Consider the following 17,309-nt stretch of genomic DNA (forward strand, 5'->3'; position numbering starts at 1 on the left):
ATGTGGTCATGCTTATTTGTTTCTTGGCTACGCTGGATCTTTTCTCCCTCCATTTTGTTTACATAGTCCCTTCATTACGGAAAAGATTTTGTGAGGGCAGAATGGGCATCAGACAATATTGACTTCCTTTCTTATAGAAATAAGATCCAGAGTAATGGTGTGAAACTGGGCGGGACAATAGATCTTTGGAAAAAATATTTCTGTTGAGAATTGCTGACAAACTATTAAATTTCCACAGGTCTTTAATCTAATTCATCAATAATGACATGTACAGTGCAATTTTCAGTGTTGTAGGGGGAGAAAATAAATCCAAGCAAAGACGATTCACATAAGCTGCAAGCTGTTCTCTGAACACCTCTATATAAAGTACACATCATTTGTATATAGGATTTGCCCACAGCTTCATAGTAGGCACACTGGAGACCAGAACTACAAGATTAGTAGTAATCTGATATACATGACCCAGAACATGCAATACCAGAAGGACATACCGTTTCCTCGATACCTAAAGCATAACAAAGGTAAGAACTTAAGTGTCTCTTGGTCAAGCATGCAGTCTTTTGTCCTGAGATCAATGCTATGGGCACGTTTGGCCTTGGATAGAAATGTATTTATTTATTTTATTTACATAATTTATACTCTACCTTTCTCCCCAATGGGACCCGAAGGTTTTGAACTGCTCTGTCAGCCACCTGGATCCTTGTCTTGGAGAAAGGCTGGTTAGGAGTGTATAAATACATAAATGAATATTTTATAGTGTGTGGCTGCTGTGAAAAAGGCAAATTCCACGCTGGCCATGATTAGACAAGAAATAGAGAATAAAACTGCTGCTATCATACTGCCCTTGTACAAATCTATGGTAAAACCACACTTGGAATACTATGTACAGTTCTGGTCACCACACCTAAAGGAGGCTATTGCAGAGCTTGAGAAGGTGCAGGAAAAAAGCAACCAAAATGATCAGGGGACCAGAGCAACTGCCCTATGAGGTTAAAACACTTAGGGCTGTTTAGCTTGGAAAGAAGGCGTTTAAGGGGAGACATGAGAGAGGTCTATAAAATTATGCATGGTATGGAAAGATTGGACAGGTAGACGTTTTCCTCCCTATCTCATAATACGAGAACATGGGGTCATCTGCTGAAGCTGCAGGGTGAGAGATTCAAAACAGATAAAAGGAAGTATTTCTTCACACAACGCATAGTTAAAATTGTGGAACTCCTTGCCCCAGGATGTGGTGATGGCGGCCAACTTGGAAGGTTTTAAGAGGGAGGGGACATGTTCATGGAGGATAGGGCTGTCAAGATTTCAAGGCTGTCAGATCAATTTGACAGGTGAAGGTTAAATCAGATGGATCTAGTAATGATGCAATCAGCCTGGCAAGTCCCTGGAGAGCTAGAGGGAGCTGACCTGATCCGGTTATGACCAGGTGGCTGATGCAATACAGGAGCCATGTCAGAATGACTAGGCATCTACTGTGATTGGTGGCTGCGTCCACCAGGTGTATATAATGGAGTGAAACTGAAGCTCTGTGTGGAATGCTATGAGCAGAGAGAGTGTGACAAGTATCTGTAATATATCTTTGCACTGTAAAATAAACTACACTTTTCTAAGTAGCAGAGGACTTTTCTGATGGTGTTATCCTGGACTGACTGCCAATCTGCTGGCATTTGCGTCAAGGGCTACTCATGGCTACTAGTAAAAATGGCTACCAATCATGATGCTTACCTGTTCTCTCTAGAATCAGAGGAGTAGGTCTATAATATTAGGTGCTTTGGAATTCAAGCAGGATAATGCAGCCTCAGTCGTTTGTGGGCTTCCTAGAGGCACCTGGATGGCCACTGTGTGAACAGACTGGTGGACTTGATGGACCTTGGTCTGATCCAGCATGGCCTTTCTTATGTTCTTACAGTGTGAATACAAAGGGGATGATTATCTGTGTATCAATTAAATAACTAATAGGTCCATCCCTACTTTAGACAAACATAAAATGGCCTGTTAAAGATGATTCTCTTTCACCTGGATGTCCCAGATCTCTTCTCTCTCCTTTTTCACCCTGTGGTACTTGCCTCCACTTTATCCTCACAACAATCCTGTGAAGTAGGTTAGGCCGCACACAACTGGCATAAAGCCACCCGGCAAACTTCCTCAGCAGTGGGGATTTGAACCTGGATGTCCAAGATCCTAGCCCAACACTCTAACCACTACACTGCACTGGCTCTCTGAAAAGAAAGAATGGCCTGCCACCATAATCTCCTGAACTAAAATTACAAGACAGGGCAACAGACCAACGTCAACAGGGGCTCAGTTCAGATGTGGTGCCACTCTTCGGTGGGGTGGGGTGGGGGAAGTATGCCCTCCTCCCCTACCACCACTCCACCCACATAAAACATGACTTATGGCTCCCCATGGGAACAGTGTGAATGCTGGTTCCTGTAATTCTTCTCACTGAAGAGAGGTGGGGAGATTTTGCATGTATCACATGTTATGGTGGAAGAGCTCTCCATATAGCTGAAGGAAGGTGCATTCCATCTGAACCACACCACTGAAATAACTGAAAGATGTTAGATTGGGACTATAAATGTATAAAGTGAGAGCCAGAGTGGTGTAGTGGCCATGAACGGCGGACTCTAATCTGGTGAACTGGGTTGGTTTCAACACTCCTCTACACAAAGCCTGCTGGGTGACCTTGGGCTAGTCACAGCTCTCTCTGAACTCTCTCATCCCCATCTACCTCACAAAAGTGTCTGTTGTGGGGAGAGGAAGGGAAGGTGATTGTAAGCCGGTTTGAGACTCCTAAAAGGTAGAGAAAATTGGGGTATAAAACCCAACTCTTCTTCTTCTTATATAATAATACAATAATTTTGTGTTTTCAGGTTGTGACCAACTCATAGCACCCCTGGACTATGGGGGTTTTCAAGGCAAGAGACGAATGGAGATTGTTTGCTGCTGCCTTCCTCTGCACAGCAACCCATCTTCTTTGGAGGTGTGTCGTCCAAATACCAACCATGGCCAACCCGGCTTAGCTTCCAAGCTCTGCAGGGTTTGGATGGTAAAGGCTATTAAGACTGCCGACCCTTATATATCAGTTCCTATATACCACTCAGAGGAATTTTTACATTGCACACTTAGAAGTAGCGGTGCTGAGAATTTCAACACAAATATGATTGCCCCGGATTGGACAGCCTCAATGTTTTTCTGTCTAAATTGATGTTAAGTACTGTGCTGAACGACTTTGCATGTGTGTAGTACCCTCGTGTACTAAAGGGTCAAGTTGTGCCTCAGTAATAAGTAACAAATAAGTTGCTGTCAGAGTATCAAGTTGGTTGTAATAATCTGACAGTAACAGCTGTGTGAGAGCTGTCAGATCTTGGAGATCTGAGAGGCCAAAGATGATGTCAGCAGAAGCAATAGCCTTGCTGGTACCAAAGGGAACTGCAGTAATCTGGATCTGGGCAGTTTGCTGATGTAATGCTTGGGAAGGTCCATAGGTGGCCTAATGCAGATCAGGTGCAGTGGGTGTATATAAGGCTATGTAACTGTGCTTCTGTAACTCACTCAAATACAAATCAATTACAGCCTGGAAGTAGTAGTGGAGTAGTGTACGTGATGGTATGTTTTATCTGTGCACTGTAAATAAAAGACACTGTTTCTTATAAAGCAAGACTGCTGGTGGTTATGTCCTGGAGGAACTCCTAAACCACTTGCTTCCACGTCAGGGTTATGGGCCCAGAATTTGCTTCACTGCGCAGGAGTCGTGTGGTGAGAGCTCAGCTGAGTTTCCAGGACGTCCAGAGGCTTTTTTGAAACAGTGAGAGATTGAGTGGGAGAGATGGCTCAATCTGCAATCCCAGTGGAGAAGCTCAATGCTGACAACTACTCTATATGATTGGTAAGAATTGAGCATTACCTTAAGAGAGAAGGTTTATGGGATGTTGTGGCCCGGACCCCCGCTGCTGCTGCTGATGAAGGGCAAGAGAAAGATAAGAAGGCACTTGCCAACTTAATATTGACTGTGGGGGATGGCCAGCTAGTATACATTGCCAGCAAGACCACGGCAAAAGCTGCGTGGGAGACTTGGCAAGGAGTTTATCGCAGAGACTCTGCTGGCTCTATACTAACACTAATGAGGCGATTATACAGGACTTATAAATCACCTCACATTCCTGTCTCAGCATTTGAGAGGTCTGGCTGACTTGTTTAGGCAGCTGGAACTGAGAGGGAAAGTAATTGCAGATGAGGATAAAGTTTGCATCATGCTGGGTTCCCTTGATGCAAGCTTTGATGTGTTAGTGGCCTCACTGGAATGCATGGCCGTGCAGCAGCTCACATATGATTATGTGACTGGAAAGATCCTGGAAGACGAGGAGCGTCGGCAGGAGGGACGTTTTCAGATGACTGCAGCCCCGCTGGGAACCAGACATCCCATGGATAGAGCAGTGCCTCGTCCATCTGCGGTGACAACAGCCCACGAGTCTTACACCCCAGAATTACACCCCCGGCAGAGAGGTTCATCACAGCCAACGCCGTTGACCTCAGCCCTGCAGCGGAGACAGCCTGTAAGTGGGAATGAAACCTACTCAGCGCAGACTTCGTTGAAGCAAGGCTTTGGAGCGGCCCGAAGGAGTGGGGTCTTCAATCAAGAGGGGGAGGACTGTGAGCTCTATGTGAAAAAATGTTATTCGTGTGAGAGCACCCAGCACCTCAGATGGAATTGCCCCCAGTTAAAGAAGAAGACGGCTAAGCAACAGGATAAGAATGCCACACACACAGCGGTTGTGCTGGCTGGGACTGCTAAGGGTGAGGATGTATGGCTGGTTGATAGTGGTGCAAGCAAGGTTTTTGTTAAAGACAGCGCCTTACTATCAAATAAACATGAGTCTGCAAGAACGCATGTAAGCTTGGCAGACGGGAAGCATTTAGAGGTCCAGTGTCAGGGCAGTTTAAACTTCCCTGAGTTAAGCCATAAGTTCCAAAATGTGCTCTGTGTGCCTCTCCTGGAGAATAACCTGCTAAGCGTATCTGCATTGACGAGGGCTGGTTTCTCTGTGAGTTTTACAGGAAACACCTGCCAGATAAGCAGAGAGGGAAAGACGCTGTTAGAAGGGCAGTTAAAGCAGGACGTTTATGTGGTGCGCAGAGGGGCTGGGGAAGCCACAAGAACAGTGGGAACTTCAAATGTTAATCCTCATTCTGAGTGCCTACATTTGTTACACCGGCGTTTAGGCCATGCCTCTTTTTCTACTATACAGAAAACCCTGAGCTTGTTAGGGGAAAATGAGGTAAAGCTTAACAAGTGTTAACACCTATCTTGATTGTACAGTGTGTAAATCTGTAAAGAGCAGAAGGTCCCCAGTAGCCAAAGTAAGCCAGAGAGTGACAGACAGACCCCTAAGGCTTGTCCATGTGGATATCTGTGGCCCATTCAATGAAAGTGTGTCTGGGAACAGATGGGCTCTGGTTCTGGTCGATGACTGGTCTAGGTTCGGCTGGATTTATTTGCTCAAGAATAAAAGTGAAGCCTGTAAGACAATCAAATACTGGGTAAAGAGAGTGGAAAGGCAGCTAGATTTGCCGCTTGCCAACCTCCAGAGTGACAGGGGGGGAGAATTCCTCTCTAATGAGTTAGCCCAGTGGTTAGACAGCAAGGGAATACAGCACAGACTTGCTAACCCTTGTGTTCCTCAGGAGAATGAAGTTGCAGAGCGAAGGATAGGCTATTTGAAATCCATGCTGCAATCTCTGTTAGAGGATGCTAATCTACAGCCAAGGAATCCAGATCTGGGCCCATAACCCTGACGTGGAAGCAAGTGGTTATGTCCTGGAGGAACTCCTAAACCACTTGCTTCCACGTCAGTTGCAGCTTGCCGTGGCTATTGCGCCTGCACAATCCCCAAACTAAATATCAATGGCTGGGTTATTAAATTCTGAAGCACAAAATTAATTGCAGTTCATCTCCTCTTTGTATGTACATAGCTGGGTGCATCCTTTAAATGACCAGTATTGGATACATAGCCTGCTTTTTGTACCTGCATATTTATTCAGCGGCATTTATTGTGAACTGACTACAAGAACTGATCATGAGTTTTGAATGCACTCAGAGACACTTAAGTAGTTAGTCTCAACTCACAAATCTCAGTAGTTCTTTTTCTTCTGTGCTTTTTCGAATCTTGAGGGGAGCAGCAAATAGGTAGAGAAAGAGGCAAAGTTGCTGTTAGAAAGCAGGCTGTAATCTGGCAAATTGACAGGTTATTGAACAACCCTTCTCAAAAAAGTGTTTGAGATTCTCTTGAACTCATGTGTGCACGTTGTTAATTTGAGACCCAAGATGTTCAGCTGTACATTCTGGTCAGTTCCACACGTTCTCCTCAATCTTTACAGTTAGTTATATAAGTTTGTCCTGTTTGGTTGACCAAATAGAGGTATGACCATATATGGAGGGGAAAAGTGGATTTGAATACATCACCTTGTTGCCCAACTTTAAGAAGAGTTGGTTTTTATACTCCACTTTTCTCTACCTTCAAGAAGTATCAAACTGCCTTACAATTGCCTCCCTCCCCCACAACAGACACCTTGTGAGGCAGGTGGGGCTGAGAGAGTTCAGAGAGAACTGTGACTGGCCCAAGTTCACCCAGCGGGCTTCATGTGGGGAATTGAAGCCAGTTCATCAGATTAGAGTCTGCCACTCATGTGGAGGAGCAAGGAGTCTCCCCAGTTCTCCAGATTAGAGCCCAACGGTCTTAACCACTACACCACGCTGGCCCTCAATGAATTCACATGAAGGTCTGAAGACAGCCCAAATCAATCAATCAATCAATCAATCAATGGCATTTCGGTGCATGGACAGAAGACTTCCTAAATGAGGCCTTCTAAGCACAGTGAACTGTCTTAAGTTATCTGGTGAGAAAAAGGCCCACTCATACACCGCACAGAACAATTAAGCCTTTTTACAAATAATGGCTCATAATAGATTTTCTCTCATTAAAGGTAAGAGGAGCTGGACAAGTTCCTAAAGACTCTTCAAGTGCACTGAATGTCCCAGTTCTCAAACATTCCACTGGAAATTAGTTCTCTCAGTAAATACTGAACCAGTGTTTACAAATGATTTATGTAACATTTAATTAGCTTTACACAGCTTAGCATTGATGCAGAGTATTTGAGGACATGGTCTCCCCCTCCCCCTAAGAATGCTGGGCTTATTCCTATCTGCATTTCTGCACAATCTTGCCCAATTCCCCTCCCCACTGCATCCCCTTTGGCTGGTCCTATAACCACCGGTTGAGTCTTTGGGGTACCCCAAAGAGGCTCTTTCTCCTGCTTGGTGTAGTGGTTAGGAGCAGTGGACTCTCATCTGGTGAACCAGGTTTGATTCCCCACTCCTCCACATGAGCAGCAGATTCTAATCAGTAGAAATAGGTTGGATTCCCCACTTCATCACATGAGCAGCAGACTTGAATGTGGTGAATCGGGTTGGTTCCCCCACTCCTCCACATGAAGCCAGCTGGGTGACCTTGGTCCAATCACAGTTCTCTCTGAACTCTCTTGGTTCCACCTACTTCACAAGGTGCCTGTTGTGGGGAGGGGAAGGCAATGGTAAGTCAGTTTGATTCTCCTTAAAAGATAGAGAAAAACCATATAAAAACCAACTCTTCTTCAGGAGGTGTGAATAAGGCATCCTGATTTGATGCCTACCCCATAACCCAAGTACCACAGCTGCTGACAAGACTAAGGGGAAGCATACTGCGTGACAACCCTAGAGATGACGAAGGGCTACTGGCATGTTCTGCTCAGAGTCCAAGATAAGGAAAAGACAGCATCGGGTTTGATTCCTCACTCCTCCACATGAGCGGCAGATGCTAATCTGGTGAACTGGGTTCATTTCCCCACTCCTACGCATGAAGCCAGCTGGGTAACCCAGTGCTAGTCACAGCTCTCTCTGAACTCTCTCAACCCCATTTACCTCACAGGGTGTCTGTTGTGGGGAGGGGAAGGGAAAGTGATTGTAAGCTGGTTTGATTCTTCTTTAAGTGGTAGAGAAAGTCAGCATATAAAAACCAACTTCTTCTCCCGACAACTGCCCATGTTCAAGAAACCCTATTCCCCATTAGAACAACTCGAGTTAATTTTGCATGCAATGTTTCTATTGTCGACACTTGTTTTTTCAGGATTTTGGTTTTGCTTCCTAGCTAAAATTGCGCTGAAAAATTGTGGACTTGGAAAATGTTTAAAAAACACAGTAAACTGGCCTATCTGCTCAAGTTTGTGTGTGTGTAAAGTACCATCAAGTAGCAGCTGACCCATGGCGACCCCTTATGGGGTTTTCAAGGCAAAAGACACTCAGACGTGGTTTGCCATTGCCTGCCTCTGCATAACAACCCTAGTATTCCTTGGTCTCCCATCCCAATACTAACCAAGGCTGATCCGGCTTAGCTTCCAAGATCAGGCTATACCAGTGGTTCCCCAAACTTTTCAGGCCACTGCCCCCTTCATCCCAGCACCCCCTACCCTATTCAACAACACAGTTGAAGGAGCCCACCTCTAGCATCCCCCTGCTGCCCTCTTGCCTCTTAGGTAATCCCACCGCCCCCCAGGCGGTGGTATTGCCCATTTTGAGAACCACTGTGTGTACCATGCTGCCTTCCTTCTCCTGCTCGAGGTTACTGACAATCAAATGCTATTACTATTTTATGATGATACTGAAAGAACAGTCCCTCAAGAATAGTGGGTCTTGGAACCCCTGCAACGTGTATATCGATAACATCTGCTATTACTCTTGATTTTGCTAGTCAATTATTCAGGACCACTCTGGAAGATGTTCTTGCTTAGATGAGTTTTTATTTGATTCGATTTGAAGTCGCCTGGAAAGGGCAGAAGAAAGATCTATTGTACAGCGGGGTGACTGCAGGAAACAGCCATGCATAAACAGCATATGTTTATGAGGTGGTTTGCCATTGCCTTCCCCAGTCTTTGGTCTGCTTTGGTTTAGCTCTAATTCTGAATGGATTTAGACATACTGAAAGAAGCATGTTTGGTCTAACTGTAATTATCTGTAAATGGTTGATTTAAACAATCTGGAAGTATTCAAAAGCTTGGAAATCCCAATTTTGGTTGAATCTGCATGCCAGTATGTTGGTTAAAAAGAAGTTTATTACATTATGGGAGAAAACGGTCTAAATTACCAGTTGAGTGGCAGAAAATGTGACATGAATTCCACAGGACATAGGTCTTTTATGCATGGCTGTTTCACTCATCGTCACCCCTTCGACGATTTCGGGTCTTTGTGTTGATTATGCGTTCCGTTTCCGACCATCAGGGGTAGCCTCGTTCTCCCCCTGCCTTTCCGTGCGTTTTCAAATTCGAGATAAAACAGGTCTCTGAAAACGCAGGCAAAACACAGGGAAACGTAGGGGGAGAGCAAGGTGACCTCTGAAGGTCAGAGACGGCACGCATAATCAATACAAAGACCCAAACTCTTTGTGGAGGGGTGATGGCAAGTGAAACAGCCATGCATAAACAACCTTACTCTACAACCTTAAAACCAGCTTTGTATCTATTTGACAGAAGTCTAACCTGCCCTCACAATACAAACGTTCCCTGAGAGAAGCAATGATCATCAAACACCTCGTAGTACTACAAATTCCCAAGAAGCCATGACAATTTAACTAGTTTAGGCATGTTATATAAATGAAGTGTGCGTGTTTAGAATTCGCAAATGGTGAGGCGATACTGGTTGCATTTCTTGTCATTCCATCCGCCGTCCGTGTACATCTCCACACAGTTTTCCACGCCTTTGCCATTGGGTTCGTACCGACGCCAGTTTGTATAATTCAGAGGTGACCTGTCCAAATAAAGGAAATCCCCTGGAACAGGGCCTTCCTTCATTCCCAGATAAGCGTATCGATTTCTCTCTTTCACAATACCCAGAATAGCTTCATTCTCTGCTTCGTTCTTGGGGGTTGCAATGGAACCCCAAGCATTTTGGCACGTTTGGCGTGTGGTTTCAAAATCCACTTCCTTCCCATCGGTAGCAAGTATTTTATCTCCCACTTTAGTTATCATTCCTTCCAAAGCAAGGACTGCAAATGAGAGAGAGAGAAAATAACAGTTAACTATTTGAACTGACCTTAGAAGCTAAAATGACTAAACTGAGGCTATCGTATTTTGGTCATATTATGAGAAGACAAGAATCATTAGAAAAGACAGTCATGCTAGGAAAAGTTGAGGGCAGCAGGAAAAGAGGAAAACCCAACAAGAGATGGATTTACTCAATAAAGGAAGCCACAGTCCTCAATTTGCAAGATCTGAGCAAGGCTGGCAAAGATAGGACATTTTGGAGGACAGTGATTCATAGGGTCGCCATGAGTTGGAAGCAACTTAATGGCACTTAACACACACATTTGATACTGCTACAGCTACTATGCTTATGTGCACATCCTGGTATTGTTGTCATCAAATGATTAAAATGCTATGCCACTACATCAAATTGCAAAAGAAGAAGATGAAGAAGAGGAAGAGGAGAAGTTGGAGGAGGAGATGGTTTTTAAATGTTGATTTTCTCTATCTTTTTTTTAAGGAGAAAAAAAAGGAGAAAACTAGTTTACAATCTCCTTCCTTTCCTCACCCCCAACAGACATCTTGTGAGGTATGTGGGGCTGAGAGAGTTCGGAGAGAACTGTGACTAGCCCAAGGTCACCCAGCTGGCTTCATGTGGAGGAGTGGGGAATCAAACTCTTGAGGAGCCATTTGCTGGGCGATATCCAAGTCCCTACCACTGAGTGTGCTGGGAATTAGACAACGAGCTTTGTCTAAGTCAGGACAACGAAGATAGTTAAAATGTTTATAGTTGTTTGCATAGTCACAGGGGACAGCGCTGGCCACTTAGCCAATGGTAATTGGTCAGTTAAGCTGGTACTGGTCATGTGACCTTCAGCTGCATTCCAAGAAGCAGCAGTTAAACTGCCGTTTTGTAGTTGGGAGAGACTTGCTATGTATAAGCACTTCTTCCTCAAGTTATGAGCAACATGACAGTTGCTATTTTGCATCCCACGTTTACACTCCCTATAATATAGTAAACATTTGTTTTGTTAAAAGAAAGCTACATGTTCAGAGTCTTTGTGAGTGTGTGTGAACCATAATCCACAAGATCATGATCTTTTCGCATTTAAACTCAACAGGGTGCCAGTAAAGAGGACAGAGGGATGTCATGCCCTTCCCAGAGGGTGTCAAGAGGAAGCGACAGAGCTACTGGGGCCCCAGCTGAAGAACTGCGTAAGCACGCATGCAGCTGTTGAGTGCCTAACTAGAACCTGGTGCCAGGAAGTGACATCATCACATCACACTGTGCACACATTTTCTCCTCTGGTGACCGTTGTTTGCATTGTTACTGGGTAGGGTTGCCAACCTCCAGGTGGTGGCTGGAGATCTCCCACAGTTACAACTGATCTCCAGCCAACAGAAATCAGTTCTGGAGAAAATGGCTGCTTTGGCCATTGGACTCTACGGCCTTGAATCCCTTCCCCTCTCCAAACCCCACCTTCCTCAGGCTCCGCTCCCAAAATCTCCAGGTATTTCCCAACTCGGAGCTGGCAACCCTATTAACAGGCCTGTCTGATCACTGTGAAAAATACATGGGGGTACTGGGGAAACAAAACCCCTCTCAAACCACTTTCAGTTCCCTTAAAAACTGTTAAGTGTCTACAGCCAAGCCTACTCAGGTAGGGTATAAAATTAGGATTTTTCAGCTGAGGTTATTCTTCACCTGTATTTTAAACTGGTATGAAAGATAATGAAAGATAATGAAAGCTGGACAGTGAAGAAAGCTGATAGGAAGAAAATAGATTCCTCTGAAATGTGGTGTTGGAGGAGAGGGTTACGGATTCCGTGGGCTGCTGAAAAACAAATCAGTGGGTTATAGATGAAATCAAGCCTGAACTGACCCTAGAAGCTAAAATGACTAAACTGAGGCTGTCGTATTTTGGTCACGTCATGAGACGACAAGAGTCACTGGAAAAGACAGTCATGCTAGGAAAAGTGGAGGGCAGCAGGAAAAGAGGAAGACCCAACAAGAGATGGATTGACTCAATAAAGGAAGCCGCAGCCTTCAATTTGCAAGATCTGAGCAAGGCTGTCAAAGATAGGACGTTTTGGAGGACTTTCATTCATAGGGTCACCATGAGTCGGAAGCGACTTGATGGCACTTAACACACACACATGAAAGATGATATAATCGGAACAACTACCTCCTTCAAGTCGCAGGATTTTCTGCTTCAGATGTCTGAGGGCTTTCTGCACTTCAGGGTCCAGAGAAGCTGGAAGACCTGCAAAGCAGTACGATAAGAAAAACAGTAACATTAAATGACATTTCTGGCCACCCCAAAATCACACGCTTTTGGTGTCGTTTCAGGAGAAAATTTATTCCATTCTTCTTCCAAAAATAAGACGTCTAGTTGCATACCTACAAGTCTGAACATTTAATTTTTTGAATGTGGTTCATTCTCAGAGTGTCAGAGTGCACGCAAGTTGCCTCGCATCAGTGGTCATCAGCCTATCTGGACCAGAGACCCACCCTTCACCCCTAGGGGACAGCTTGGGACCAACTAAGGTGCAAACACATAGGATCAATGTCATGTGACAGGAAGAGTAGGAGTCAATGTCTTTACAGTACAGTAAGCAACAGATCCAGAAATGAGGTACAGCTTCATTTAAGCGAAAGCCCCCTCCCCATATTTTAGAAATTTTATTATTATTATTATTATTGGTCTTACAACCCACCCTATACCCCAGCCAAAGCTAGGCTCAGAGCATCTATCAGTAATAAAATATTGCACACACTTACTTAAACGTAATAGGTAAAGGTCCCCTGTGCAAGCACCGGATCATTTCTGACCCATGGGGTGACATCACATCCCGACGTTTCCAAGACAGACTTTGTTTGCGGGGTGGTTTGCCAGTGCCTTCCCCAGTCATCTTCCCTTTACCCCCAGCAAGCTGGGTACTCATTTTACCAACCTCAGAAGGATGGAAGGCTGAGTCAACCTTGAGCCGGCTACCTGAAACCGACTTCCGTCGGGATCGAACTCAGGTAGTGAGCAGAGCTTATGACTGCAGTACTGCAGCTTAACACTCTGCGCCATGGGGCTCCTTTAAATGTAATACATATACATTAAAAGCTAGGCCATACACAATATATTATTAAAGATCAGTTGGCGTTATTGTTCGTCACAGGAGTACATGGTAGGCCGGGGAAAAGCAATCTCCAGTTGACACATACATATGGAAATTATAGAAGGGGGAGTAGGGTTGCCAGCTCCAGGTTGGGATATACCTGGAGATATTGGGAGGAGCCTGAGGGGGTGGGGTTTGGAGAGAGGCTTCAAGCCCATAGAGTCCAATTGCCAAAGCGGCCAATTTCTCCAGGGGAACTGATCTCTATCGGCTGGAGATCAGTTGTAATAGCAGATCTCCAGCTAGCACCTGGAGGTTGCTACGTGTGCTGATTAACGTTAGTTGAGAGAACAAACAGCACCACAGCTCAATTCACTAGAAGCGATTTTAGTGATTATAACAAAGAAATTAAACACATCAAAGTATACACGCAGGTATGGAGCCAGTCTGGAACCTCAAAATACAATGTAAATACAAAAGTACTATAAAGCTAAAGCTATCAGAGATAATAAGAAGCCTTATGGGTCGCTGTTCACCTATGGAGGTCGCTGTACCTGAGAGAATACAAAGATTTTGACTGAAGAAGCGACTGCGAAATGATTATAATATCCGGAGAGATCGTTTCATTTTGTTTTTACACCTACCTTGAATACTTACCTTGGAAGCATCTTCCACTATTTTTCGTTTACCTGGAACAACGGTGAAGTAACCTGCGTTTATTACTTTGGAATTTTGGTGAACACCCGGCAGTGGAACAGTTTGTTTTCTTACTACTGACGTTCAATTCTACTTTGTTTCCATTTGGAACCCACCACATGTGGACTACTTTAGCTTTATAGTACTTTTGTATTTACATTGTATTTTGAGGTTCCAGACTGGCTCCATACCTGCGTGTATACTTTGATGTGTTTAATTTCTTTGTTATAATCACTAAAATCGCTTCTAGTGAATTGAGCTGTGGTGCTGTTTGTTCTCTCAGCACCTGGAGGTTGGCAACCCTGGGGGAGAAGAGAGGACAGCCAAGATGGACACCATAGCTGATCTCAACCATAGGCCTGGAGGAACATCTCAGTCTTACAGACCCTACGGAACTGTGCAAAATCCCGCAGGGCCCTAGTCTCACTAGAAAGAGAGTTCCACCAGGTCCCGAAGATAAACATCAAAGATAACAAATATCAAAGAGACGGTCTTCTCAAATAACGTGAGAATAGATGGAAGAATTAGGGAATTTTGAAGAGCAGATAATGAACCAGTTCAGGTATTATCAACCTTGTCCCCTGAAACAAACAGAAGATGTCAATGTTATTTCTACTTTAACTTAGTTACAGGTGGATCTTCCTAATTTAATTTTCTTCAAAGGAAATGTACGGCATAACTTTCTATAAAAACTGTATTTAGCGTTGCATATCAAATATGTAATGTTATGCCAGCATAATTTCCCAACTGCTGGTAACCCAGGCTCAGACAGTTGAGAACTCTTTGAAGACTATTCCCCCTGCCAGATGAAAGGCAGAGAAAACTGATTCCCTAAAGGGCTCGGAGAAGAACAGGGATAATTAACAGGGATGATAAACATTTGTTGGTCGGGTTCTGATCCCCATCCCTATGACAGAAAGTGTGCGTAAGCGATGGTCTTTATTCGACGCTTTGTGAAGAGTGCTCAGTATTTTCCACGTAAGTGGGAACCTTGGCACATAGAAAGGTTATCCTGGATTGGTTCTTGTAGGTTATCCGGGCTGTGTAACCGTGGTCTTGGAATTTTCTTTCCTGACGTTTCGCCAGCAACTGTGGCAGGCATCTTCAGAGTAGTAACACTGAAGGACAGTGTCTCTCAGTGTCAAGGGTGTCAAGGGTGTAGAAAGAGTAATATATAGTCAGAAAGGGGTTGGGTTTGAGCTGAGTATTGTCCTGCAAAAGTATTGTCCTGATACTTACAGGACAATACTTTTGCAGGACAATACTCAGCTCAAACCCAACCCCTTTCTGACTATATATTACTCTTTCTACACCCTTGACACTGAGAGACACTGTCCTTCAGTGTTACTACTCTGAAGATGCCTGCCACAGTTGCTGGCGAAACGTCAGGAAAGAAAATTCCAAGACCACGGTTACACAGCCCGGATAACCTACAAGAACCAATGAACTCTGACCGTGAAAGCCTTCGACAATGTTATCCTGGATGTCTGGTCATTACTGGACTCTAGGGCAAGGTGCCAAACATTTTCTTTCTTTTTACCTTGTGGTCCAGGTTCCCCTCTGTCTCCCTTCTTGCCCGGTTCCCCTTTTTCCCCTTCTGGACCAGGAAGTCCATCTCTTCCAGCAGCACCTGGCAAGCCATTAGGAGGCCCCACAGGACCTGGAAGGACAGACAGACAACAACAAAACTCGCAAACCACTCTTCTCCACATTACACAGTGAGAAAAGGAAAAGTGAATGAATGCTTCCAAGGCAGCAGATGCCACTACAGGCTGGAGGAGGAGGACAAAGAAGAAGAGTTGGTTTTTATATGCTGACTTTCTCTGCTACTTAATGAAGAATCACACCCGCTCTTCTTCTTCATCCTGATTTATTCAACTTTTTTTTGGTGCCCATAAATTGCAGACACTGTTCTTCCTACACCAGACTCACAGGTTTTGGGGGAAAAGGTATCCCACTGATTTAAATGCACACGTGCAATATATATCTATAGGGAGGTCTCATCTTGGAGAAACCCAGTTTTCACAACAAAGATATCAAGATGGGAGGGGGGATTTTGCAGAATCAGAGTTGCTGCCCAATTCAAGTTTGCCAAGTTTCTTTGAATGCTATTCATTCGTTTACTAGAAAGATCAAGCACCGCATATTGAACAATTACCTGGCGGTCCCGGGTCTCCTTTCATACCATCCCTTCCATCTCTCCCAGGCAACCCGTTTGCTCCTGGTGTTCCAGGGATCCCGGGAATCCCCCCACACTTGTCCTCTGCATGACACGGCAAGGAAAACGCAGCCACCGCTACCACGGCACAAAGCAACTGGTGCAAAAGCCTCATTTCTGATCAGTTCTAAACGAAAGAATATGCATTTAAACTGCATGGCACTACATTACTCTTCGCCCAAACTGTATCATATTGCCCCTTTTAAAATTGCCCTGACCTGGATGGCCCCGGCTAGTCTGAACTCATCGGATCTCAGAAACTAAGCAGGGTCAGCCCTGATTGCTACTTGGATGGGAGACCACCAAGGAAGTCCAGGGCTCTTCCACAGAGGCAGGCTTGCCCTGACCTGGATGTCTCAGGCTAGCCTGATCTCATCAGATCTCAGAAGCTAAGCACGGTCAGCCCTGGTTTGTACTTGGATGGGAGACCACCATGGAAGTCCAGGGTCGCTAGGCTGAGGCAGGCAATGGCAAACCACCTCGGTTTTTCTGCCCTGACCTGGATGGCCCAGGCTAGCCTGATCCAATCAGATCTCAGAAGCTAAGCTGGCTTGGCACAGGTTAGTACTTGGATGGGAGACCACCAAGGGACTCCAGGGTTGCTATGCAGAGGCAAGAAATGGCAAACCACCTCTGTTCGTGTCTTGCCTTGAAAACCTTATGGGGTCACCTTAAGTCAACTGTGACTTGAAAGCAATTTTCAACCCCCCCCCCCCTGAAAATACGTCAGAAAAAAAGTGTTGGTCCTTAATTCCAAAGGAAGATGTTTTTCCCTCTATCCATCTTGTCATCTGTTCCTATGCTGTCAATTGCATCAGTGGCAGAACGTTGACTAAAGTCTCCCGTTCAATCCCTGGCATCTCTAGGATCTCAGACAGCTGATGCTAGGAATGGGTTTTCCTCTGCCTGAAATGTTGGAGAGAGCCTCCACCATTCACTATGAAAGACACTGAGATAGAGGAACCAACGCCTTAATAGAAGGCAGCTTCATCTGTGGTTAGGATGACGGCAACATTGACATCTATACAAAATTCAGCACCACAGGTTTGAAAATTTTCATTACCAGGTGTCGTTAAGAAATATCTTGAAATAATAATACTTTCAGCCAATGATGTCCGACAGAACAAATCTGACTGGAGTCACGTTCCAATTTCTGAGTTCCACTTACCCTTCCGTTGCACGACGCAATGAGGGAAGGGTTTCAAATCCACACACTTATATAGTGCTGCTGCAG

At 44.8% G+C, this 17,309-nt stretch overlaps 1 protein-coding gene across 1 annotated transcript; it reads right to left on the minus strand.

Moving 5' to 3' along the window:
• Positions 1-9,694: 9,694 nt before the first annotated feature.
• LOC130477489 (pulmonary surfactant-associated protein A-like) lies at positions 9,695-16,190 on the minus strand. The gene is made up of 4 exons (XM_056849469.1): positions 16,016-16,190; positions 15,398-15,517; positions 12,237-12,314; positions 9,695-10,073 (listed from the first exon to the last, which is right to left on the minus strand). Exons 1-4 carry the CDS (start codon positions 16,188-16,190, stop codon positions 9,697-9,699), a joined length of 750 nt encoding a protein of 249 aa, XP_056705447.1. The 3' UTR covers positions 9,695-9,696.
• Positions 16,191-17,309: the final 1,119 nt, after the last annotated feature.

This window comes from Euleptes europaea, chromosome 5, assembly GCF_029931775.1.
Source record: "Euleptes europaea isolate rEulEur1 chromosome 5, rEulEur1.hap1, whole genome shotgun sequence".
NCBI classification, from domain to species: Eukaryota; Metazoa; Chordata; class Lepidosauria; order Squamata; family Sphaerodactylidae; genus Euleptes; species Euleptes europaea.